The sequence below is a fragment of the Pleurodeles waltl genome, chromosome 2_1, assembly GCF_031143425.1.
Source record: "Pleurodeles waltl isolate 20211129_DDA chromosome 2_1, aPleWal1.hap1.20221129, whole genome shotgun sequence".
Classification (NCBI taxonomy): domain Eukaryota; kingdom Metazoa; phylum Chordata; class Amphibia; order Caudata; family Salamandridae; genus Pleurodeles; species Pleurodeles waltl.
Window position 1 is genome coordinate 812340543 of NC_090438.1, and position 27034 is coordinate 812367576.

Genomic DNA, 27034 nt, shown 5'->3' on the forward strand with positions numbered 1-27034 from the left:
GTATGTAAGACAAAGAGACCTGGGAGGGTGGGACATTGAAAAAAAGGTGAGGAAGGTGGGAGGAAACAAGCGCATAAGATGGATGGAAGACTTGGTAGAGGGAGAGAGAGGCAGGTCGACTGACAAGTCAGAGAGATGAAGGAGAGAGAGATAGGGGAAGGGACACCTGGGAAAAAACGGAGACAGGATAGGGAACAATGTGAGAGAAAGAAGAGTTTGGCAAGTGAAGGAGCAGGGGAGAGCATGGGGAGAGGGTGTAGTAGCAGAGAGTATGGAAGAGTGGGAGTGCAGAGTGGAGATAGTGGAGGCAGAGGGGAAGGGATTCAGGAGTTCCTGGCGCAGCGCAATTTAGGCAATTAGTTGAGAAGCAGATAAGCGCCCCCTCTTACTGAACCTCTGTGCTTTACTGAATATGAATTGCCCTTGTTCAGCACTGTGCACCCTGCCCGCTCAGGCGCAGCATGGTGCACAGGATTAGCCTCTGTGCAACTTTGTGCAATCAACCTTGGTACAGTATTGTACACAAACTCCAGGACGTTTGCAAACACTGATTTGGGGTCTTTTAGAGCAGACAGTGACTCTGCACAGTACTGTGCACAGTCAGCTATCATAGATCCCATTATAACTATCCTAACACCAGTGCCCGCACAACAGTGCCACACTGTACACCTTCAGTCCTCTCACAAGATATTTTCATTTGCAAGCATCGCACTGTACTTACATGGTACAAAACTGTTCAATGATTGCACTCGAAGACCAAGATACAAGGATCCCCACGTCTGCAATGTAATATGATTATTATTCTTACTGGAATATGTTTGAAGTCTCCTGTGCTGAAACAAATGGATTTATTAGTACCCTGACTTAGTGATATGCATTTTATAAAGTTGAAGAGGATGGTAAGCTGAACCTAGAATGTGACTTGTCACTGCAGGTTTAACACAGCATATCCCACTGGCTATCATGTAGGAAATAGAGACTTTGCTGAGAAGCATGCAGTATAAACGGATCGCTACTCAATGGGAAACTAGTACAGAAAACACACCATTAAGAGTGCATTACACGCATTTATTCAGAACTGTAACGCTGAAGCCATGAATCTTACCTTAAAACACATCCAATACTGCATCCTGAAAGGAGAGGGGAACAAGTGACATCGAGGTGTAATGACCTCAAGTTAAAATAACAAGGTCATTTTGTGTCAGACACAATCCCAGCCAGGAGTGCAGCAGATGAACTTTAAAGCCAGAAACCTACAATATAATTTGGGTAACAGACATCAAGTGAGACATCTGCGGATAAAAGATCCAGAGAAAGTACAGAGGGAGAGGGAGCATGTTAATGAAGCATGTACTTGCAGTCTTCTCCTAATTACAGTATGGTATTATAAGTAAACCGATTACAATTGGCAGCTCCTGTTACTGACATGAGTGCACATTGTAATAAAGCAGTGTACCCTTATCTTTAGCACACCAAAATGAGAGACCACTGTGCAAGTACCCTTCTTTTACGACATCAGCGAATTGGGACGGCCCCATCCTAGCACTGTTCGCGCTGTGTTGTGTAACGTACATAGTAACCCCTTCGCTGCCAGGCCTTTTCCCCCTCCTGTGCCAGGCCTTTTTTTGCCTATTTGGGGCAGTTCGCGCTTAGGCCCTCATAACTTTTTGTCCACATAAGCTAACCAAGCCAAATTTGCGTCCTTTTTTTCCAACATCCTAGGGATTCTAGAGGTACCCAGACTTTGTGGGTTCCCCTGAAGGAGGCCAAGAAATTGGCCAAAATACAGTGAAAATTTCGTTTTTTTTCAAAACAATTGGAAAAAGTGGCTGCAGAAGAAGGCTTGTGGTTTTTCCCCTGAAAATGGCATCAACAAAGGGTTTGCGGTGCTAAACTCAGCAGCTTCCCAGCTTTCAGGAACAGGCAGACTTGAATCAGAAAACCCAATTTTTCAACACAATTTTGGCATTTTACTGGGGCATACCCCATTTTTGCAATTTTTTGTGCTTTCAGCCTCCTTCCAGTCAGTGACAGGAATGGGCATGAAACCAATGCTGGATCCCAGAAACCTAACCATTTCTGAAAAGTAGACAAAATTCTGAATTCAGCAAGGGGTCATTTGTGTAGATCCTACAAGGGTTTCCTACAGAAAATAACAGCTGAAAAAGAAAAATATTGAAATTGAGGTGAAAAAAACATCAATTTTTCTCTATGTTTTACTCTGTAACTTTTCCCTGCAATGTCAGATTATGGAAAGCAATATACCGTTACGTCTGCTGGACTCCTCTGGTTGCGGGGATATATAGGGCTTGTAGGTTCATCAAGAACCCGAGGAACCCAGAGCCAATAAATGAGCTGCACCCTGCAGTGCGTTTTCATTCTATACCGGGTATACAGCAATTCATTTGCTGAAATATAAAGAGTAAAAAATTGCTATCAAGAAAACCTTTGCATTTCCAAAAAGAGCACAAGATAAGGTGCTGAGGAGCAGTTGTTATTTGCACATCTCTGAATTCCGGGGTGACCATACAAGCATGTGAATTATAGGGAATTTCTCAAATAGATGTCTTTTTTACACACTCTCCTATATTTGGAAGGAAAAAATGTAGAGAAAGACAAGGGGCAATAGCACTTGTTTTGCTAATCTATGTTCCCCCAAGTCTCCCGATAAAAATGATTCCTCACTTGCGTGGGTAGGCCTAGCGCCCGCGACAGGAAACGCCCCAAAGCGCAACGTGGACACATCGACAATTTTGGGAGAAAACAGAGGTGTTTTTTGCGAAGTGCCTACCTGTAGATTTTGGCCTCTAGCTCAGCCGGCACCTAGGGAAACCTACCAAACCTGTGCATTTCTGAAAACTAGAGACCTAGGGGAATCCAAGGAGGGGTGACTTGCGGGGCTCGGACCAGGTTCTGTTACCCAGAATCCTTTGCAAACCTCAACATTTGGCTAAAAAAACACATGTCCCTCACATTTCTGTGGCAGAAAGTTCTGGAATCTGAGAGGAGCTACAAATTTCCTTCCACCCAGCGTTACCCCAAGTCTCCCGATAAAAATGATACCTCACTTGCATGGGTAGGCCTAGCGCCGGCGACAGGAAACACCCCAAAGCGCAACGTGGACACATCCTAATTTTTGGAAAAAAACAGAGGTGTTTTTTGCGAAGTGCCTACCTGTAGATTTTGGCCTCTAGCTCAGCCGGCACCTAGGGAAACCTACCAAACCTGTGCATTTCAGAAAACTAGAGACCTAGGGGAATCCAAGGAGGGGTGACTTGCGGGGCTCGGACCAGGTTCTGTTACCCAGAATCCTTTGCAAACCTCAACATTTGGCTAAAAAAACACATGTCCCTCACATTTCTGTGGCAGAAAGTTCTGGAATCTGAGAGGAGCTACAAATTTCCTTCCACCCAGCGTTCCCCCAAGTCTCCCGATAAAAATGATACCTCACCTGCATGGGTAGGCCTAGCGCCGGCGACAGGAAACACCCCAAAGCGCAACGTGGACACATCCTAAATTTTGGAAAAAAACAGAGGTGTTTTTTGCGAAGTGCCTACCTGTAGATTTTGGCCTCTAGCTCAGCCGGCACCTAGAGAAACCTACCAAACCTGTGCATTTCTGAAAACTAGAGACCTAGGGGAATCCAAGGAGGGGTGACTTGCGGGGCTCGGACCAGGTTCTGTTACCCAGAATCCTTTGCAAACCTCAACATTTGGCTAAAAAAACACATGTCCCTCACATTTCTGTGGCAGAAAGTTCTGGAATCTGAGAGGAGCTACAAATTTCCTTCCACCCAGCGTTCCCCCAAGTCTCCCGATAAAAATGATACCTCACTTGCGTGGGTAGGCCTAGCGCCGGCGACAGGAAACACCCCAAAGCGCAACGTGGACACATCCTAAATTTTGGAAAAAAACAGAGGTGTTTTTTGCGAAGTGCCTACCTGTAGATTTTGGCCTCTAGCTCAGCCGGCACCCAGGGAAACCTACCAAACCTGTGCATTTCTGAAAACTAAAGACCTAGGGGAATCCAAGGAGGGGTGACTTGCGGGGCTCGGACCAGGTTCTGTTACCCAGAATCCTTTGCAAACCTCAAAATTTGGCTAAAAAAACACATGTCTCTCACATTTCTGTGGCAGAAAGTTCTGGAATCTGAGAGGAGCTACAAATTTCCTTCCACCCAGCGTTCCCCCAAGTCTCCCGATAAAAATGATACCTCACTTGCGTGGGTAGGCCTAGCGCCGGCGACAGGAAACACCCCAAAGCGCAACGTGGACACATCCTAAATTTTGGAAAAAAACAGAGGTGTTTTTTGCAAAGTGCCTACCTGTAGATTTTGGCCTCTAGCTCAGCCGGCACTTAGGGAAACCTACCAAACCTGTGCATTTCTGAAAACTAGAGACCTAGGGGAATCCAAGGAGGGGTGACTTGCGGGGCTCGGACCAGGTTCTGTTACCCAGAATCCTTTGCAAACCTCAAAATTTGGCTAAAAAAACACATGTCCCTCACATTTCTGTGGCAGAAAGTTCTGGAATCTGAGAGGAGCTACAAATTTCCTTCCACCCAGCGTTCCCCCAAGTCTCCCGATAAAAATGATACCTCACTTGCGTGGGTAGGCCTAGTGCCGGCGACAGGAAACACCCCAAAGCGCAACGTGGACACATCCTAAATTTTGGAAAAAAACAGAGGTGTTTTTTGCGAAGTGCCTACCTGTAGATTTTGGCCTCTAGCTCAGCCGGCACCTAGGGAAACCTACCAAACCTGTGCATTTCTGAAAACTAGAGACCTAGGGGAATCCAAGGAGGGGTGACTTGCGGGGCTCGGACCAGGTTCTGTTACCCAGAATCCTTTGCAAACCTCAAAATATGGCTAAAAATACACGTTACTCACATTTCTGTGGCAGAAAGTTCTGGAATCTGAGAGGAGCCACAAATTTCCTTCTACCCAGCGTTCCCCCAAGTCTCCTGATAAAAATGATACCTCACTTGTGTGGGTAGGACTAGTGCCCACGAAAGGAAAGGGCGCAAAACACAACGTGGACACATCACATTTTTTTATAAAAAGCAGTGCCTACCTGTGGATTTTGGCCTGTAGCTCAGCCGACACCTGAGGAAACCTAGCAAACCAGTGCATTTTTGAAAACTAGAAACCCAGGGGAATCCAAGATGGGGTGACTTGCGGGGCTCTGACCAGGTTATGTTACCCAGAATCCTTTGCAAACATCAAAATTTGGCCCAAAAAACACTTTTTCCTCTCATTTCGGTGACAGAAAGTTCTGGAATCTGAGAGGAGCCACAAATTTCCTTCCACCCAGCGTTCCCCTAAGTCTCTCGATAAAAATGGTACATCACTTCTGTGGGTAGGCCTAGCGCCCACAAAAGGAAATGGCCCAAAACACAACGTGGACACAACATATTTTTTCACAGAAAACAGAGGTGTTTTTTGCAAGGTGCCTACCTGTTGTGTTTGGCCTGTAGCTCAGCCGGCCCTAGGGGGGGGGGGGGCAGAAATGCCCTAAAATAAATTTGCCCCCCCAACCCCCACCCTCCCCCGCCGGGAGCGACCCTTGCCTACGGGGTCGCTCCCCCTGCGTGACATTGGCACCAAAAAACAAATCCCCGGTGCCTAGTGGTTTCTGCCCCCTTGGGGGCAGATTGACCTAAAATTGGCCAATCTGCCCCCAGGGGGGCAGAAATGGTCTAAATACAATTTGCCCCCCCAGGGGAGCGACCCTTGCCTGATGGGTCGCTCCCCATCTCTAAAAAAAGAAACAAAAAAAAAAAAAAACACAAAAAAAAAATTGCCCTGGCGCCTAGAGTGTTCTGCCCCCCCCCCGGGGGCAGTTCGGCCTAATAATAGGCCGATCTGTCCCCCGGGGGGGCAGAAATGGCCTAAAATAAATTTGCCCCCCCAACCCCCCGGGAGCGACCCTTGCCTACGGGGTCGCTCCCCCTGCGTGACATTGGCGCCAAAAAACAAATCCCCGGTGCCTAGTGGTTTCTGCCCCCTTGGGGGCAGATTGACCTAAAATTGGCCAATCTGCCGCCCCAGGGGGGCAGAAATGGTCTAAATACAATTTGCCCCCCCCAGGGGAGCGACCCTTGCCTGATGGGTCGCTCCCCATCTCTAAAAAAAGAAAGAACAAAAAAAAAAAAACACAAAAAAAAAAATTGCCCTGGCGTCTAGAGGGTTCTGCCCCCCCTGGGGGCAGTTCGGCCTAATAATAGGCCGATCTGTCCCCCGGGGGGGCAGAAATGGCCTAAAATAAATTTGCCCCCCCAACCCCCACTCCCCCCCCCGGGAGCGACCCTTGCCTACGGGGTCGCTCCCCCTGCGTGACATTGGCGCCAAAAAACAAATCCCCGGTGCCTAGTGGTTTCTGCCCCCTTGGGGGCAGATTGACCTAAAATCGGCCAATCTGCCCCCAGGGGGGCAGAAATGGTCTAAATACAATTTGCCCCCCAGGGGAGCGACCCTTGCCTGATGGGTTGCTCCCCATCTCTAAAAAAAAGAAAGAACAAAAAAAAACCACACAAAAAAAAAATTTGCCCTGGCGCCTAGAGGTTTCTTCCCCCCCTGGGGGCAGATCGGCCTAATAATAGGCCGATCTGCCCCCAGGGGGGGGCAGAAATGGCCTAAAATAAATTGCCCTCCCCCCCAGGGAGCGACCCTTGCCTAAGGGGTCGCTCCCTTTGCGTGAAATTCACGCAAAGAAAAAACTCCCTGGTGTCTAGTGGTTTCTACCCCCCTTGGGGGCAGATTGGCCTCATCAAAATAGGCCAATCTGCCCCCAAGAGGGGCAGAAATGGGCAAAATATAATTTTCCCCCAAGGGGAGCGACCCTTGCCTAAGGGGTCGCTCCCCACCAAAAAAAAAAAAAATGAAAAAATAAAATAAAAAAATGGTCCCTGGTGCCTAGAGGTTTCTGCCCCCCCCTGGGGGCAGATCGGCCTAATAGTAGGCCGATCTGCCCCCAGGGGGGGCAGAAAAGGCCTTCCCGAAAATATGCCCCCCGTGGGAGCGACCCTTGCCCAAGGGGTCGCTCCCTTTTGTCAATAACAATAAAAATAAAAAAAAATCCCTGGTGTCTAGTGGTTTCTACCCCCCTTGGGGGCAGATTGGCCTCATCAAAATAGGCCAATCTGCCCCCAAGGGGGGCAGAAATGGCCAAAATATAATTTTCCCCCAAGGGGAGTGACCCTTGCCTAAGGGGTCGCTCCCCACCTCAATAAAAAAAAATGAAACAAAAAAAAAAAAAAATCGTCCCTGGTGCCTAGAGGTTTCTGCCCCCCCTGGGGGCAGAAAAGGCCTTTTCAAAAAAATGCCCCCCCTGGGAGCGACCCTTGCCCAAGGGGTCTCTCCCTTTTGTCAATTTCAAAGAAAAAAAATAAAATCCCTGGTGTCTAGTGGGGTTTCAAAAGCCGGATTGCAAGCAATCCGGCTTTTGAAACCCTCGGAGGGACTTCAAAGGGAAGGAAATACTTTTCCTTCCCTTTGAAGCCCCTCCGGGCCTCCCAAGTGATTGAAAAAGAAATGCTTTTTGGGGGAGGGGGGTGCACGGGGGGCGCGCTAGCGCGCCCCCAAGTTCCCCTGTGCCATGGACGAGATGATCTCGTCCAAGGCACAGGGGAACTGTAGCCTTGGACGAGATCATCTCGTCCAAGGCACCCAAGAGGTTAAACAATGTAGTATTATAAAGTAAACAAAACGCGCTGCCAGTCTAGTACAGAACTTTGAAACTCTTACCTGTACTATATAATCCGCCATGCTTCCTTCCCAGTATCCTGATCCTGTAGTTGGGTAGACAGAAGGTGCCTGTGTGGGGCAGTGTGCGTACTGTTGATCGTTATGTACAATTTACACACTTTTACGTTACACGTTGTAGGGCAAAAGGTAGAGGACACTCATCGAGTCAGCATGAGCCTGAAGTTTGCTATCCCAGTTTGACACAGTCTCATCATCACTGCCATCTTGTGGCTGAGGCTCGGACTCCGACTTGCTGTCTCCCGTTCAGCGCGAGAATAGAGGCCTACGCAAGGCTCCTGAGCCAATCAAGACGCTGCTTCATTACGTTTTATGTTTAAAACAGCATGAAAACAGCACTAACATTAGCTAGGAAAGGAGTACACAACACTCCTTTGGAGACCTGGTGAGCTGCAGCTGTGATCCTCCCCCCAGCCGGCTAATAGAGAAGCAATCTCTCAAGTGCGCATGTCGACCTGGACGGTGAAAGGCACCTGTCCAACTCGACATGTGCACTTCTCTCTGCAGTGAGTGACCCGTGTGAGCCTGTAAAGCCCCACTCCCACCCTAATTCAGGCATCTACTTGAGAATGTCATCACTGCCGCTGTACAATCAAAATTAAATGTTTTCTTTTTACAATGAATTTGGGTGTTGGCGGGCAACTACATGAGAGGGCAACGCCATTTACGCTCATATCGAGGTACCGCCCCTGCTTGCATGTATTAAAAAGGAAGGTTTGGGCCTGGCAAGAGGGTTAGCTTGCCAGGTGGACATGGCAGCTTATGTCTGCCCTGGAGAGGTGTAAGGTTTTGGCACATCCCCAGGTTTACAGGCTCAAAACCATGGTTGTTGCATGGGAAAACCCAGTTCAACGCCCAAGGAACACCTCCGAGAGCAGAGTAAGGCAATCCAGTGAATTGCGCTGCCCTGCGTTACTCAATATCAGAGCGTGACCTCATAGATATGATTTTGTAGTTTGTGCTTCCAGAGTGTCACAAAAAGTGACACTCAGGCAGCACAGGGGACTCATAAATATTCCCCTACATTTTTAGGCAATTTTATTTATTGCTCTGACTTTTCCGACCCACCAAAAATCTGCTCGATGCCTATAGTTTGCGAAACGCTGCTTTAAAGGAACATTTCAATAGTGTTGAATGTTGTCCTTACTTTGAGAAGGAATGAGTTGGAATCAACTCAAATACTGGGCCTTGTTGTTTTGGTGAGCTTAGACTTACCCCTCTTTGTGTTTAGACAGCAGAATAACATTCTCACGCTGCACTAGACAGATAATTGTTTGTGCATGGCACTTTTAAGAGTCATCAGTATTTTTCCTAACAAGAAATACTTTAAGGGATGCCATTTAACTATACGCCTTCATACCCAGCACCAAATGTGGATCTGTTACATCTGTTTTCTAAGTCAGTTGGCTGTCTCAGCATTCCAGGGCAAAACATGGTGTCTTCAGCCATCGATAAGAGCATCATCAACCCTCTTGTATCTTGCTTCTAGAGCATGTGAACTAACACGACTCACCAAAGTGGGGACGAGCATGACAATGGGCACTGGCTACTGTGTACACACAATGAGTGACCTTGAAGCACAAGTTTCTACTGAATATTTTTACTGTACATAGTTTGAATTCACTGTAGTTAGTATATTTTTTGCTAACGTGCAAATTTGAGGGCTTCATTTTTATCCCAGTGCCGCTTCTCCCTCCCCACGGGAATGCCCTCGTTTTCACCTTCCCCTAAAAATGTTGCTCTGCATTAAATCATTCAAACAGATCTCTCTGTGGGTGCAAATGTCTGTAGATGCTTATTATGTGAATCGGTGTCATAGAAATTGCAAAAGCAGTTGATTTTATTTCATTCTCACACACTGAAGTTCAGCACTGGTGGGCAAAAACTGTCAGTTCACCCCACAATTAATAATAATTGTCATGCACATTTTCGTATTGATTGCCTGAAAGTCTATTTCTATCTTTTCAAAAACCTAAAACCTGGGCACGCCATGTTTAAGTTAACCTGTTAAGGTTACATGCTATTTGTGCAAATATACCAAGAAAATACTTAAATCGAGAATACAGCATTTGACACAATTTATAAAAGTAATCAGATAAACCTGTAACTCACAGTTTGTAATGCAACGTGTCTTCCTACTGTCTTTTTTTCTACAGAAAGTAACCACCCTCCCACAGCTGTGGCCGGTCTAGACAAGCAGCTGAGGTTCCCGGTGGATAGCACTATTCTGGATGGAAGCAGGAGCACCGATGACCAAGGGATTGTTTCCTATCACTGGGAAAAAATCAGGTATCAGTCTAACACTGCAGACGAGTATAAGCTGATCCTAATCAGGCACTAGAATTCCGCACTTTTAGCAAGCTTGCTGTGGAGATAGATGTTCTGAATGTTGGTTCCTCGGTTCTGACCTCTGATCATTAGGGGTGTTAAATCGCATTCGAGCCCACAGTCTCATTCCTCCCTTCGCATTTGGTGCATGGCTGCCCAACATATCAGCCATTGCAAAAATGGATTGTGACTTCTTCCATTGGATGGGTGTACAGTCAGAGCAAGACTAATTTTATGCTTTATATTTCCACTTGTTATTTCACACTGTATGATATATCCTAAGAGTGGCAAAAGGAACACTGGAAACAAACTTCAAGTGGGATTTTGTATGTCAGTGGATGTTTATGGGAGTGGTGGTATTTTTTAAGACTCAATCCAGTCTACTGGCATACAACCAGACTCAGTAGATCCTTACGATCTCCCACTGGGTTGTTCTGACCAATAAGATGATGAAGGTTTAGAGTTTTGAGCAGCACAAGGTCTACTGTACACCTCTGATTATATCATTTGTTGTCTAGGGATTTATTTACAAGCCCAGTGTGTCGCTGGTGCACCACTTTTTGTGAAGTACCGATGGTGCATTGTGCAGGTCCATATCTGCAGAGCCTTGCAAAGCCACTCTGCATGGCTTTTCAAGGCCTTGTAGGTATGGTGTAAGGCAACAGAGGGCAAGTCGCTGCATAGTCAGGCGTTCCCAGATTTACAAAGCATTGTTAACCTGGGAATGCGTCAAAATCTTACACCTTCCCAGGGTGCAGCACACAAAGTAAGAGGGAAAAGCCTCCATGGATTCCCTTTGTGCAGGAAGGTGTCCCTTCCTGCACAGAAACAATTATGTCTGCAACACAGGCATCCTTGCCCCTTGGTGCAGGGGTGCCTGCGTTGGCACTAGACAGCCATTGTGCACCAGCACAGTGAGAAAGGACAGAAAAGTGCTGTATCTTGTAGATACGGCACATTTCTACAATTTTCCTGTGGCACAGGGCAGTGCACTAAGGTTACTTACTGTGCTGCTGTGCTCCACAGGGCTTGTAAATAAGCCCGTTAGTCTATTAGGGACACCACTGAAGCAGCTATTGCAAAGGTTGTTGTGTAACAGGTGCTGTTTCGGTTGTTTGTTCACTGCTTTTTCATAGTTTCATCAGCATGGGCTGATTAGTTATTTTCTGGAAGTTATTGGGCCAGAATGGTCCAGTGATGTTTTCTTTTACACAAGATGTTACAAATGCATATCTTAGGGTTGCTTGGGGGATACCGGTAGATCAAGATTAGTTGAGGTGTTATAATAATAATAATAATAATAGTCAATAAGGCACCTGGTTACTCCATCTTGCGTGCCGCAGCACTATGAATACAATCTCCAGTACAGACCCTTAAATAGCAAGCTTGACTGGCCTGTGGGTAAAAAAGCAGGTCCTAAGTTTCTTGCGAAATACGAATTCTGACCCGTCCTGTCTCAAATCTAAAGGCATAGTGTTTCACAATTTAGGGGCCAAAAAGCTAAAGGAACATCCACCCATACGGACTTTTTTCCCTCTGGGAATGGTGGTAATTAAGGGCCTAGAAGATCTGAGGCTTCTGCTAGGCCAATATGACTTCACCAGGGAATGTAAATATTGGGGTCCCTTCCCATTCAGAATGTTGTGGCAGAGACACAAGCCTTTAAAGAAAACTATCTTCCTCACAGGAAGCAATGTAGTTTAACAAGAGCTGACCCAATGGATGACCGCCTTGGGATATTGAGCAGCAACTGTGCTGCCATATTCTGCACTCTGTGGATTTTTTCCAATCTACTTTGTGTGACTCCTAGATACAGCACATTACAGTAGTCCAGCCTGGACATGACCAGTTCTTGGATTACTAATTTCCTGGCTACCTTTAGGAGAAAGCCCAATAGTTTACTCAGAATTTTCAAGATTCCGAAACACTTTCCCGCCAGGTAGGAGATCTGACTATTCCTACTTTGTAGGAATCGCTATTAGGAAATCCGTATCACTGCAGATAGCATTTTGGATTTCCTAAATAACGATTTCTATGAAGTCTCTATTTAAAAAATACAAAATTGCATTTTTAGGTCAAGCCTAGACAGCGTGCATGCACTGTCTGCAAGACCTGTTGGATGGAGTATAGGACTTTGCTTCTGCCCGCCCCTGCCTGTCGCTTACCATAGGTTGAATGCAGTGTTGCTCTTGTTTTGCTGCCTCCTAACTGGTTTGGCAGCCGATAATTCACTTCCTGTACTTTGCTGAGGAGCACCGGCCAAGTACAGTTTAATTACTCCTGGAATGTTTTTCTGTTGCTTGGACTGACTGTTTTTCTTTGTTTTCTGCCTCTCGTGTTTGTCAGTAAGCACTCGTGTTCATGCATGCCGTTCATTGTCTGCATTTGCCCTTCAATTGTTCCGTACTTTATATAATCAGTAATTACAAGTAGTTGTGATGTGCGTGTGTTTTGTAATTTTTTTTGCGGCTCTACGTAGCATGATCACCTGTATCCCAGTATTGAACATAGGGGTCATTTAATTTATTTCCTAATATTTGTCAGCTTAATTGAGGTAACCCTGCAATGATGATAAAGCTTCTTCTGTTGCAGTGAGGATAAAAGAGTACAATGAGGAACTCACTGGCTTTTGGGAACGTGGCAATGCAGAATACAAAATATTTAAAGACCAATAGCACACAAATTTCGCAACAGACCAACTAGAAATTGCTAGAATGTTTTCTTGAGGTGTATACATTAATATTGGAATAGAGCAAACAACATTGTACTCAATGGTTTTAGTAATTTCATATGCATAGTTTGATACAAAACTTAAATTGAATGAAAAAGAATGAGCCTGTGGCTAAATGTGAGATGGAAAAACTCCAAGAACATTACATTCAATAGTAGTTGGACCACTTAAGACTCAAAGTCAATCAAATAGGATTGTGTTAATGTATAAGCCATTATTTTAAAAAGAGGAGCAAGATAAATTATAGCCACTAAAAGATAAAAAACAGATGGAGGGTTGAAAAGTGAATGAAACACAAAGGGCCATATATACGAAAGTTCAATTTTGCATTTCCTAAATAGCGAATCTTAAGAAGTGCTATTTAAGAAATGCAAAATGGAATGTAAGAAAATTGTGATTTCCTAATAGCGATTCCTAAGGAGTTGAATTTCCTATTAGGAGATTTCAATTTAGGAAATGCAAAACCATTCCTACTGCTGGGCCTCAGGCTTTACGCCCATAGGTAGGAATGGTTTTACATTCCAATTTTCCGATTTTGTTTTTGCATTTCCAAAATTGTAATTCCCTTCTAGGAAATCAGAATTTCAGAAATGCAAATCATTCCCTACCTATGAGGCTAAGGTCCCCTTTAATTTTAAGTTGTGAAAAAAATTAATGCTCGTGTAAAGCACTCCTGGGCCCATGGGGCTAGTGCGCGCTTCAAGGCACTGCAAAAAGTGTATTTCTGTCCCTTTTTTGGAATTTGCACTTTGTTACCATCAAATTGGATTCAATGGTAATAGCATTTCCTAAATGCTATTTCGTATTTAGGAAATACTTTGCACATGTGCTTAGGAAATCTCAAATAGGTAATCCCCATTTCTTAACGGGCTTGTTAATAATGCTAAATTGCATTATACATATGGGCCTAACTTTGTGATTGACAACAAACATCGCACCACACATATCCGAGAAACATTTCAGAGCCCTCAAACTTTGTTTAACATTTTTTGTCATTTGTATTTTTTTCCAGTTAAAAGTTTAGACATCAATTCTTAGGAAAGTGTCTATTCAAATTAACATTACGCTCCAAATCAGCATGGCATGTTTTGGGAGACACCCATCAGAGTTTCACTGACGCTAGCCAAAAAGAAATCAGGTGCCAGGTAATGAACATTCAATCAACAAAATCGCGTTGGGTAACTAATTGTAGCTTAATTAGCAGCTATATTAAGGTAAACACTCTTAAAAAATGGTTACCTTGAGATATTAGTATTTTCTCAGTTGACTATTCCTTGCTTCTTGTCAATTTTTTCAAATTTCATTGACAATCTAAATATCCCATGATAAGAAGGAGAAGCTGAAAACAAAAGTATGAAGTCTGCCTAAAATATTTGCACAACAATACTATGGGCCAGATGTATGGCCATTTTTTTCGTGACTGGAAATTTGCAATTTTTGCAAAACACAAATTGCCAGTCACAAAACAACACGTACAATAGTGTCTGAGACACTGTTAGCAATTCCCAAATGGGTTGCAAAGGACCTACCGCATTAATATTCATGAGACAGGTCACACTTTACAACTCATTTGTGAATGACCACACTCAGAGGGATGACAAAAGTAAATTACCAAATGGTCCGAGTTTAACGTATTAATAAAATTCTTAAAATTGTTGAAAAATGGGTAATACAGGAGTTATAACAATTTAGCCCTGTTAGAGAGAGTTGAAGATCCCAATTAGGCATATCTCGGCACACCTGCGGCCAGGACACCATCAGACTGTAGATTAAGAAGTGAAAAAAGACAGCAGGCCTTTATCTATGCCCCAGGATCTGGACCAACATCCTGTATCCAGCAGGAACACCCCAACACTGCTCTAATATAGGAAGAAGTTGAAGACTCACCTCTTTAAAGAACTCTACAATGCATTAACCATCCACATCACAGCACCTTTTTCTGTTACTCGCTGACCTTATGCTTGTCTTTGACCATGTATAGCTATCAGTCACCTTTGGCTAGCCTTCCGCTATAGAAATACCTTATACATACATGCATACATACATACATACTTACATCTTATGGCACAGATCAAATATCAACCATTCCAGGCAGTATCACTAAAAGACAACAGTGGGTAAGAAGTAAAAAAAAGGCTTCTGGGATAACAAAGATCACAATACAGGAATAATGGTAGAATATAAATGCTGGGGCAACTCAGAATTGTAAACAACTAAGGGTCTATTTAGGATTTAGAATGTGACCTTCCGTCCCTCCAGGATCCACCCTGGTGGATGACTGACCGCCACAGTTAGAGATCCCCTACTGCCTGGCAGAGATCACTGTGTCTGGAGAGAAGCTGCTGCCACAGCAGTTCCTCTGAAGGTACTGAAGGTACTGTGCTTTGCTCGGCTGCCACCATATTTCATGTGGCTGCTCAGCAAAGTTTTTTTGTTTTTTCAAAAATAAATTCCGAAAGCAGTGGTTTGTTTCTGACAATAAAACAACTAATAGCCCTGACTCCTTGTCTCCCAGGGTGTGGGTATTATTTTTTTTGTTTTCATCCGGGGGCACAAGACTTTTCCTGGCAGTCTGGAACAGGAAAAAAAGTATGACACAAAGTCACCCTAAATAGAGTGGAACAGTCCGAGGCACTTAGCCCAAATGGCTCACAGTCCTTGGAGGAAGTTAGTCGAAGGTTTATACTGGCAGAGCCAGCGGGGGCACGTGATGGTTCACCAGAGTCTAAATAGAGTGGATGAAACAAGAGTTTTGCAAACAGGGAACTCTGCCAAGTGAGTAATTCTTAAATCTGGAATTGTCTTTGTCAGTATTCTAAGTGCATATGAGAGTCCATGGGATGCCAAAGAGAAAAAGCTGTCTATTTAGCATAATGCATCTAATGGCACATAGCCAGGCATGGTCAACAAAATGCATAGGGCTTTGCAGAATGGTTCAAAAATAGAAGTAATGAAAGCCGGAGACTAAATAGGACTATAGATTATTCAAAACATGCATTCAGACAAAACAGTTTGGGACATTATATCAACGTATACAATAGAGTAGAAAAGTGAATCATGATTAAAGGGGAGTGGTGTAGTTCTATATGGGATAAATGTTTGCCAGGAAAAAGAAAAAAAAAACATTATACTAGCAGGAAGGCATCATTCTTGACATGCTAAAAAGGGCATTATCTTGCTTAGTTTGAAGTTACCAGTACTTGAAAAAATAAATTTGTTAACAGCATTACAGATGTTCCCTGTAAACTACCAACTATTAATGATATGATGACCTCATATTTATAACATTTGCATCTAGTAATATGATATAAATGGACAATATTCCTTGATTGTGCAACAGTTTTGTCTCCAGTTGGATTTCGAAATAAATAAAAGCACACTTAATGAAGAAATAAGTGTTTTTAGTAGAATTGCATTAAAAGAAAGCAAATCCACAGTTTAGAAACACTTACATTTCTGTTCACAAGACATTGTATTCATACAACTTGTGCCGCAGTGATAAAAGGACTGCATATTACAAGCATTGTTGCTGTAGTCTGCCATTCTATAACTTCAGTAAGTCCTCTATGGGCATAATAAAGGCAGTCAATCCATTTAGTGTTTCTCTAGGTCTCTCATGGTTAATAATACGGACAAATTGTCACCCCCTGTAGGCATGATGACTTCTTTTGGGACCTGCAAACCAAGTCACTTTCATTATGGTCTTTCTGGCCTTTCTGGATACAAATGTTTGTCTAAGGGTACATTGTGTGTCTTAAAATATGTTGTGCTTCATTGTTGACTGAGTTTTGTCTGCCTGTCATTTGACTCACATAAACAAGGTTACGTTGACATTTGATACTGTTGATGACGTTTGCGGTGTTGCAGTTGTGTCATCAGAAATCCTTTGCTCTTACCTTGATCTTGGCAAGTTCCAAGTGATTAGGGGCTCAATGGATGCCTGGTGTACTGGCAGTCAGTTGGCTGGAGCAGCCAAGCCATCACTCACCGTTCGGCATCTGGCCTGTCCAATTTAGATTTCTCCACTAAAAATGTTGGGTCTGTTCAGCAAAAGTGCAACAGGAACACTTTCAATGAAACTCCAATGCTGTCCATGCCACTGTGTTATGACAGACTTGTTAGTGTTTTAGGTGGTGGGGCAGGGGGGAGTTTCAGAAACCAACCCCCTAAGTGGAAGTTTGTTCCTGAAAACAAAAAAGCAACATCACAGACATGCTGTTTAACATTTTTTTTTTTTATTTCATGCATGGCGCCAACATGCATTGCTTGATGGTGGCGGGCACGAGGGATTTTGGGATGTCCAACCTAAGCAAGGAACATTACATCACTGTTGAGCAAGCAGGATGTTGCCTGTTTTGCCTTCGGAAAGGAAACATTTTCTCTATCTGAGATAGATTATCTCCAAATGAAGCAGAGAAACTGAGTGGAAAGTGATTGGAAAAACCACGCATTAGTAGCAGATTACCTATTTACACCCTGTTCTCAATGAGGCCTTTCATGTTGCCCATAAACCTACATATAATACAGTTCCCACATTTATAATGCATTACAGTCTGTGCCAGACATCAGCAGGATGTGATGAAATGTGTGGGTGGTGTATGGCTTAGAGCATTTACATTAGATTTGTTATGCTCAAAAGTGATCTTCTGCTACAGAAAGGGAACATTGCATGCAGAAATTACATTCCACTCCTTCACTATGACTCTCTTACTCCGGTTACTGACGAGATTGCAGACATTGTTTAGATAAGTATTTTAATCTCATTTAGTGCTCACCGGACCATCAGTTTACTCTGCTTTGGCTAGAGCAATCTTTTCAGTAGGCTCACTTTACAAATTTTCCTGGCTTTCTCTTGTATATCAACCTGTTACAGAGAGTTTCCAGTTCTCCTTAGTCCTCTTTGTTATGCCCAACTTGTAAAAAATTGGCCATATGCCAATCTATCTCTAAAACTTTGTGGGTGGCTACTAAGGTAAAATATAAATCTTGCTTCTTAGTGGGCTTCATACAGCATAAATTGAACTTTGATTCATAATTTTCTTAGAGCAAGAAGCATTTATGAATTGCAGGTCATTAGTGTAATTGTTGTTGGCGATGCAATAGTTTCTAGTGAAGGCAGGTACATTTACGTCTTTACATGTGTATATTTACTCTTGCTCAAATCAACTCCTGCACCTAGGAGTAACTTCACACTTTTTTGCTAATCACTGTTTCCGAATGTGAAGTTACTCCTAGACGTACATGCCTCCACCCCCTCGGGGAGCCTCCTAGAAAAGGATTTATGTATTTAAAGGTACTTATCATAACTTTTCACATATCAGCGGAGGTCTCTTCCTCTAGGGCAGAGATCTCCCTGTGGTAAAACATAGGAGAATTGTCTACATTTTATTAAACTTCAAAATAATAGTAACAATGTTTTGTTATAAAATATGTATGTGAAATAATGTTATCTTTACTTTAAAGCTAGAAATAATAAACTAAAATGTTACAGCTCATCTACTTAAATCTGTATAAATCATTATTTATTTCAAATATATTTAATACAAAAATAATTTCCCTGAAGAATAATTTATAAAAAATCTTATCTACTTTTTAGAAAAATTAAATTGAATGTGTATTACAATTTATTAAAAGGTATCTATTCAATTATTTTGAATGCTAATAATTACTTAACCAAAGGTTTCCAGTTTATTATAATTTTAATGTTAAAACTATTTGATTGTAACATTTGTGATAATTTAATATGTTGAACATTATTTCATTTATTTAAAAAATTTTTCCTATTGGGTGTTATTTTAAGTCCCTGCAACCATTACTTTTTTATGGGAAAGTGTTACGGTATATCTGTGAGAGACCTTGTGTGGTGCTGGGCATACTCTAAAGCTGCACATTTGTGACAGTGCGGGAACTTTTTTGTTTGTTGTTGTAGTAGCTTTAGAAGTGCAATTCAGGAATAGTCATGGGCTTATTCTTGTGTGGATGGGTGTTTTTTTGTTTTTTTGCATGTCCCTTCCTAAACCCCTTCCTAGCCATCCATTAAGGCTTAAGTAGTCCCACTGGTGTCTGTAACCTGTGCGTAGAAAAGAAAGGAGAGGTAGAGGCACATCTAGGATTGTGAATTACATTTTATAGTACGTGTGCAGTACTTCTGTAGTACTACTAAACACACTACAAAATGCAGTATGTAATTAGGCCCCATAATATAGAGCACTGAATTAGTCAGTTGGCATATGGGTTCAGGATCTCAAACAATGGAGTTACCTGTCTAGCACCAACTGTTTCTGCAGGCTAAATTATGATTGAAACTATTGCTTTTTTTAGCATGTGAATAGCTCGTCTCTCATCCTTAATAATGTTGTTGGATGTATCAGTGTACAATTTGCCACTGATTTAGAATTTGGCAGATATATACTCCATCACAAATGTGACAAATACAACATTCATATAATTATAAGTGCATGAGGATATCATGCATTGTAATTAGGTTTGATGGGATATCTGTTATGTTTGTGATGGAGTACCAACTCACCAAACTCTAAATCTGGCCCACAAAGTTTTTTAAAGTGATGATGTACTTTTCAGTGGTTTGTATAAATGCATTGAATGTGGATGGACGTCAGACACAAGGAGCATTGGGTGTGCCCTCAGATTCATTGTTTTGAAAATGAAATGTTTAGGTGGATTTTCCTAATATAACTCATCATCTTTAGCTTGGTTGTAAAAGGGTCAGTATGTTCAGTGGATATGGAGCAAAGATCTTTGCTGAGGATGGTTATCTGTCCCTGACAGAACATGTTTAAATAAACTGTGGATGGAATTCCATTTGAGGAAGATGTAAAATCATCAATATTGTCTACCATTGGTAAAAATGCAAGTAAGACTGCCTCTTTCCTGGTGTGCGACTGGTTTTGAAAACAACCTCCATCCCTCTTCCTAAGGAACAGAAGACCATCATGCCTGTGATTGCATTCAGGAAACCTATTTTTTACATCATCCCATGTTCTTTAAAGGAACCAGGCTGCTTTTAAAAACATTTTTAAAAAAAAACTTTCAGAAAATATCAGGAGCGGCATTCACAAAGATGAAGGTTTCCTAGAATGGAACCACAACCAGACAGGATCAGCTTCCCCGGGGTGGGCTTGAGAGGCGGATTCTACATACTTGTGTGTTTTGGGCAAAGTATATATCACAGGTGTACATACATTTTTGACTTTAAGAGAGAGAGATTTAGGGAAGTAAGAAACCCCTCCTCTTTAACCTGGGTTGTCAATCTGAGAATCAGACACTCTATTTATTTTTTGCAGCCTTAAGCGAGTTCCAAATAGTGGTCTCCATTGGACAGTTGTTTCATTATTTTGTTCTGATAACCATCTCTAGTTTGAAGGACAGTTCCTTCACACTCATCAGCTGCCTTAATCATCAGGGTGGCGTTGGTCTTCAGGGCTTTAGTGAAGATCTTTCCTCCAAAGTGATATTATGTGGAGTAAATAGCCTTTTTTGTTCAATTTGCCCCCAAGTCCTTCAATGCCAAATTTTCTAAAGTAGGACTTTAGATGGGGTCAAATTACTAGTGGTAAAAACATGGAGTGGTGTAATTGTAAATAATTTTGGAATTAGGTCATACCATAAGAGTGATCATGATCCTATGTTATTGCCCCCGGATCGCTCTCACTGTTCCATCTTTGTTAACTTTATTAATTCTGTTCCTTTTGGTCTGGCTGGGAAGAGGCTTTAGTGGTGAGCAGGCCAGTATAGAATCTGATTTAAAGGTAGGTATGTATGTCCTCAAAGCAGCACTTCCCCATCAATTCCCTGTAAATCAAATCAGGCTGATAAGTTCTGCTTAGCAGCATTAATCGGAGCATGCCCATCCTTCTTCAACTCTGATAGTGAAGTCTGGCCAGGGTAAGTTTTAGTGCCTTACTATCTTAAACTGCATATTAATTAGCTGGAAGCTGAGCTTGTAGAGCACTGTAGCAACTCACAGAAGGTCGGATGTAGATGGCTCCCTCTTTTTTTAGTATGCTGATGACACTGCCCTCTCTTCCAAACCGACAATGGCTTTTTGTGTTTAGTCATCAGATGTGTAATTTACGAGATCACTTGGTATGCTCGCTTATGTAAATAATTCCAGAGTAATGTCAATGGGGCATCCCACGGCCACAATTAAGTTGATCAGCATAAACAACCAACCACTAGAAAGAGTAGATTCTTCCCTAATTTAGAGGATATTTTTGTTTCCAAATTGAACTGGTCACCTCTTATGACAGGGATGATTAATGAAATGAGTGAAGTCAATGTGGGATTCACTCTTTTAACAGTGTGGGGGGTGGCATGCACATAATTTCCATTTTAAAATGTTATAGTGCCGTGGCCATAGTTGTTGCATTATATGGGGGTGGCACATGGGAATATACTAATCATCAGAAATTACAGATTCAAAATAATGTTTTTGTGAGGAAGATTTTGGGCATTCTGACAGCAGTCACCACATTTGCCTGTCACAAAGAGGCTGGGTCACAGTGATATCACACATCTGTGATATTAAAAGTGCACCCATCTATTTATTCTGTCATTGTGGTCGAATCCTAATATAAATAGTTATGTTATGAAGCACCCCAATGCCTATTTTGTCCCTTGGTTCTGTTATATTAGATACACGGTGGCTCACCTGAGCTCCTTATAGAATGTGGATCCACCTCATAGCTATTTACAGGACCTTTGATACCCAAGAGCATGCGACAGAGAAGAAAGAACGCTGAGCTGCTCAAACCATCAGCTAGGGGGTATATCCTAGCTAAGTCTTGCAACTGCAAGGATCCCTACTGGTACTGGGCAATTCCATCTGCATGGTTCAGTTTCTATGCAATAAAAGATTTTGCATCCAGTTTTGGTAAAAGAAGAGATCTAGGAATGTACACACATTTCAGCATTTATAAATGACAAGACCTCCTCAGGACAAATAATGATCCTCTAGTCTACCATGGGGATGACCTAAATGGCCTGAAGGTCTAATGCCTGCAGAGTTAAGTAAATCACAATGATCCTTCCAATATCTACATTTTGCAGCGTTTCTGAAGGTGGACTTCCCTTCAGTTTAATTAAAAACAATGGTCCAGAAACTGAGTATATTGAAGTACTGCAACATTCACTCTGGCTTTCCAGTTGTATTTAGTGTCGTCTGCTGTTCATTCCTGATATTATGGCACTTGACCTGTGTCTTCTTCAGATGTGGGAATGGAGAGAAGAGGAGCCTGCATATGTGTAAGCATGTCAGGTATACAGGCGTATCCAGACTTCTAGTTTGAAAAACTGATGTCATTATTTGTAACAAGTGCTTTGGTCCCCAAGTGCACGAGGAGTAGAATTTTCTGAATCCAGAACTTGCACCTGGGCAAACATGTCAGGTGAGCTATATAACTTCCTGTGTATTTCGAACTTGCATACAGGTTAACATGTAAGGTGGGCTGGGTAACGTTCTGTGAATATGGGTAGACTGTGGGCGTACAACTGTGAGTACACAAGTTACTGTGAGAGTAAATCACAGGTATTAGAGTCATATTTGACGTAACAAGTTGCCTCAATTCAGGATGCTATTTTCAGGTTTTTATTACAGGTATTGTACTCAAACATGGATTATAGAGTGTATTATTCTCTCACAGGAGATTATTTTCACATTTCAGGCAACATTTTCATATGGGGGACCAGATGGCTGCATGGATTTTACACTAATAAAAATATGTTGAATGATGAGAAATAATTCCATAAATATCTCGGGAAAATTGAAAGAAAGACAAGCCAAGACAATTGAGCCTTTTATTGTAAAATGGAGGAAGCGCCTCTGTTCCTCATACTTCACAAGCAAATTGGTACTAAAATGTGTTAAAATAAATTACAGATGCAATACTTTGCATTCAAAATACAAATAGAAACCACTGTAAACCAAGTATGTAAGTGTTTGTTGTCCTATATAACATACTTGCATGTTCTCCGCAATGCCAACATTTATTTCTGTTATTCCTATTATAGTGGCCCACGAAAGGCGAAAATTGAAAACAGTGAAAAAGCAGTGTCAATCGTGACTGGTCTGGAGGTCGGTACATACCGCTTTCAGTTAACGGTGCAGGATGCTCAAGGACTGAGTAGCACTAACATTATTGTTGTTACTGTTAGAGAAGGTAAGTCTCTACAGTTATTGCACATTTTAATTTGTATTTATAGCTAGACGCAAACAACCAAGGACAAGTGTGGAAACTACACGCTCCCTTGGTGATTCCTCATTATGTAGTGGACTCTCAAGGTCCAACACACAACAGGCTGCATTTTCCCTGACCGCAGAGGTACTGGTACCTCTGGTATCTGTAAATATGTGGTGGGGAAAATCCAGCCCATTTATTGGGCCACTCGTAATGAGAGCCCAGTGAGACTGATAACAGCAGTTTCCTTGCCCATAGAAATTACACAGTGACTGTGTTTTACACAAAGCTTTTAGCCCCTGAAAGTAACTGAAAACAAATTGGAAATCAACATATAAACACAGATTCCTACATGTTATTCCCCCAGACATGTAATTCCCATTATTTCACCACCCCGAGGGTTACATGGGCTACAGGTTTCGATAAATGAGGGCAGAGAAATAACAGCGTTTTTAGTGGCCCAATCATAATGAGAGCATTTGGTGAGTTTCCAGCACCTGGGCATCAATAGAAATGTAGCATGCGTGGCTGGTGGCATCCCTGACCAGGTGGTATTCCATCAAGAAGACCAAAGCAGTGATTTACAAAACCTTTTGAAACATTTTAAACTTCTGTGATTTATGATGATGTGATTTATGAAATCTTGCAAAAATCAAAGCTCATTTCCATTTATGAGATTTTTATCATGTTGCTGTCTATTTGAAGATAAAAATATACTCTGTTGTTGGAGTGAGATTGTTATTGTGTTGTGTTTCTTACTTATTGACTGTTTTGGTACTGATAAATGCTTTACACTTGTTTTCCTTTGAGTTGAGCCTGACTGCTCTGTGCCTCAGTTTCCCAGGACATACCTAGGTTTCATTTAGGGTCAGCCAACACAGAATAGTGACATTATTACTTTGTGAGGTCTCACAACCAATACAACTAATAATCCACTTTTCTCACGACCCTTGAAATAGAGAAGGTCTTCTGACATAGAGTGAATCGCTGCACTTTAGCGGATGGACTGGTAGTTAAATGTTTACTAAGGCAGAGCCCCAGCTGGAGCTCTGCTTTTGGAAACCTATTGGTTCTTCAACTGTAAATGATGTAAGAGAATTGTAAATTTATCAGAATGGGACATCTACCAGTTTATGGTAGAGGTTCCAGTGTGCCAAAGTCTAAATGGTACATCCTCTCTTTTTCTACGTGAAGATGTTTAAAATCCAACAGAAGACCACTTCTTTTTTTAGATTATTATGAATAAAGCTTGAACCTAAGCAATGAACATTGGGTCAGTACCCACCTGGTCATTGCAGCCCACAGAAATTACTAAGAGACCTCATCAAACATCTTTTCAGTATCTCATAGCTTTATTGGATCAGGTAGTCTGCAGGTTTCTGCTTAGTTTATTAATCCAAACACAATGATGGCACAAGGTGTTATCCCTTTATTTTACAGGGAATCCATATGCTCTTTCCCACAATGTTTTTGTACTTTTCTCTTTTATTATTTTCCTTTTTTATCAATGTTTGTGATCCTCCCACTCATATCAGCCTCAGCTGTTCCTTGCTGGCTGTTTGGATCTATTCTAGTGATCCTACCTTTAATTCTCCTTGGAAGGCTTGGTTGGTGAGGATTCCCTTGCCATGGCTAACCCCTCACAATCTTCTGTTTGGCACATTGTTGGAGGAATACCCTTCGGCTTAGTACCCTTTATCTCTTGGGGTGCCAAATATTTACTCACTCCGGATCTTGGAGTGATCTTTTTACTGTTTATATTGATTTTATTTTTCTGTTACATTTCACTTTGTCTTGTTTTTACATTATGGTACAAGATGTGGACGTTTTCATGGGAAAAACTTGGAGGGGTGAAGGAGTGGTACTTTTGGTCATTCTGAGATGGCTGGAGAGGTCCACTTATGGAAAATTCTGTGAAAACTCAGGCTGCCCTGGTGGATTTGTGGTTCAACTATTGATCCATCATTTAAGTATGAATTGAAACTAGTCTTCTTACCTCTGAATGGCCAGAACGAAATCCCTCTATAAAACTGAAGGTTGTATCAAATTTATTTTATTCCAAATATATAGATATGCCTTTCTTACATGAAACAGACCTGAAACATAAAACAGGGTATGTTTGAGGACACACTGGTGTCCTTCCCAGTTTCACTGTAATCTCATCATCATGAAATCTTTATTCAGATTAGATTAAAAAACCCATAAAAGAACATTAAAAAAAAACTCAACCCACACAGTCATACAATGTAAGGCATTACATAGTGCACAAACAGTTAAAATAAGTACCAAAAGAGCAAGCATTACAAACAGGATAAAAAATAGACCACAATTAATTTATCAATCTGGCCTTGATAGCCTAGTTCTCAAAACAGCACATAAAAAAACAAAAGCTAGTATATAAAACATGGCCATTAGGAAGCACCTACAAATACCTGAGAGCAGGGCGTACTTGGGTAAAGTTCAAGGACTTCAGCAATGGGACAATCAACTGCTTTCTGGGCAATCTAAAATATTTGCAGAACATTACAAACTTCAAAATGTCCTGCAGAGATCTATTGTCGCATCCGCAGGGCAACATAGAACCTGAGTGAGCCACGGGTGACACCAGGAGGTGGTGCAGCAAGTTAAATCTGAACCTGGCCAAAGGGAATCTGTCCTTCTTATTAGAAACCTGAGCAAGGTAAAGCTCCAGGCCAGGATCAGTTTTCTGAAGGATGTGTCCCCTCACCATAGGTTTCATCAGCTGTGCCTGCAAACTGGCTAACGAAGCTCTAAAAACAGATCCTTCAACCTGTTCCATTCAGAGATCCACAATGATTGGGGCTCAATGAATATACCCTCTATCCCTAGGGAGGCTGTCTTCGCATAAGCAATCCAAGGGATTCTGCATGCGGGATCAAGAGGCATACAATCCGCTAGAATATGTTTTTTTAGCTGGAGTCCCTCCCTATTCCAGATTTTATTCCAGCACAACAAAAGACTAAAGGCAACTGTATTAGCTAAATAGCTTGTTCCAAGCTCCGCATGCACTGAAAAGGCCAGAGCACTTTGAGGTACCTGCACCAGCCTTTGCATTTGGGGGCTGTGGGTACTTAGCTGTTAGTGGGGTTTTGGGTGGCTAGAGTTGTAGAGATTATGGGGAAGAGAAAAGCGCCCACTTTCAAGTTATTGACACCTATTACTGCTCCTTGAGTCTCCACCATCGAGGGTTTTCTAAACCATGCTGTGGGGAGACTCCTAGAAGGAGATAGAGTTGACTGAAAGAATGCTGACTATGGACATCCTTCCTCTTATATCTCACTCTTCCTCTTGTCACCCTGACATCCCCAGTGGGGATGGGGGAGGTTGGTGGTATATGTGATGGCAGTGGTTGAGAGGGGATCAGGGCAGCTTCTCTAAGTCCATGTCCCCATCCCCAGGTGGGGGGAGTCACATCCAGACAATTATGCCATGAAGCCCCATTGTTAGCCCTCGATGCAAGTGGAGGAGATGGACTGCAGCTCCAAACCAAAGGTGCACCTTTATCAACGAGGTGGCTCAAACTGATCCGCAATTTCACTGTCTTTTGCAGCCTGACCCTTTGATAGATGTTCCTCTGTCTGAGTTCAATGTTGCCTTAGAGGCCAAATTAGACCCTATACTGTCCAGGTTAGCTCAAATTGAAACCCAAATGACATCAGTCTTGGACTGTATCAATCATGTGGCAGCTCCGCAGCCTGGGCTGCACACCTCATCTGTGTTATGTAACCCCTCTGTTTTATCCCCTTCTGATAGTAGTATGCCCCCCAAGGATCCTGTAGTACTAGCTTTTGTCCTTCAGTCTACAGGTGCTCCCCCGTTTACCCAGGGCCATTTCCTGGGGATGTATCTAGCTCCTCTGCAGTAGTACCTGCTGCTTAATTTGCCCCCAGAGAAACACTGTGGTGGTTCTGGGGAATGTTCCATCATGGACCAACCTGGTACCAGAATCATTTGACAAACTAAAAAATAAAGTGGCACATTGGTTTTGTCCTCATGCA

General features: G+C 42.5%; 1 protein-coding gene across 1 annotated transcript in view; it reads left to right on the forward strand.

Annotated features, from left to right (window-relative positions):
* Positions 1 to 27034, forward strand: part of KIAA0319 (KIAA0319 ortholog) — a 562397-nt gene that overhangs the window by 333057 nt on the left and 202306 nt on the right. The window contains exons 12-13 of the mRNA XM_069218755.1: positions 9917 to 10049; positions 22849 to 22997. Of these exons, the coding sequence (XP_069074856.1) occupies positions 9917 to 10049; positions 22849 to 22997 (282 nt within the window). The remainder of the gene's footprint in view (positions 1 to 9916; positions 10050 to 22848; positions 22998 to 27034) is intronic.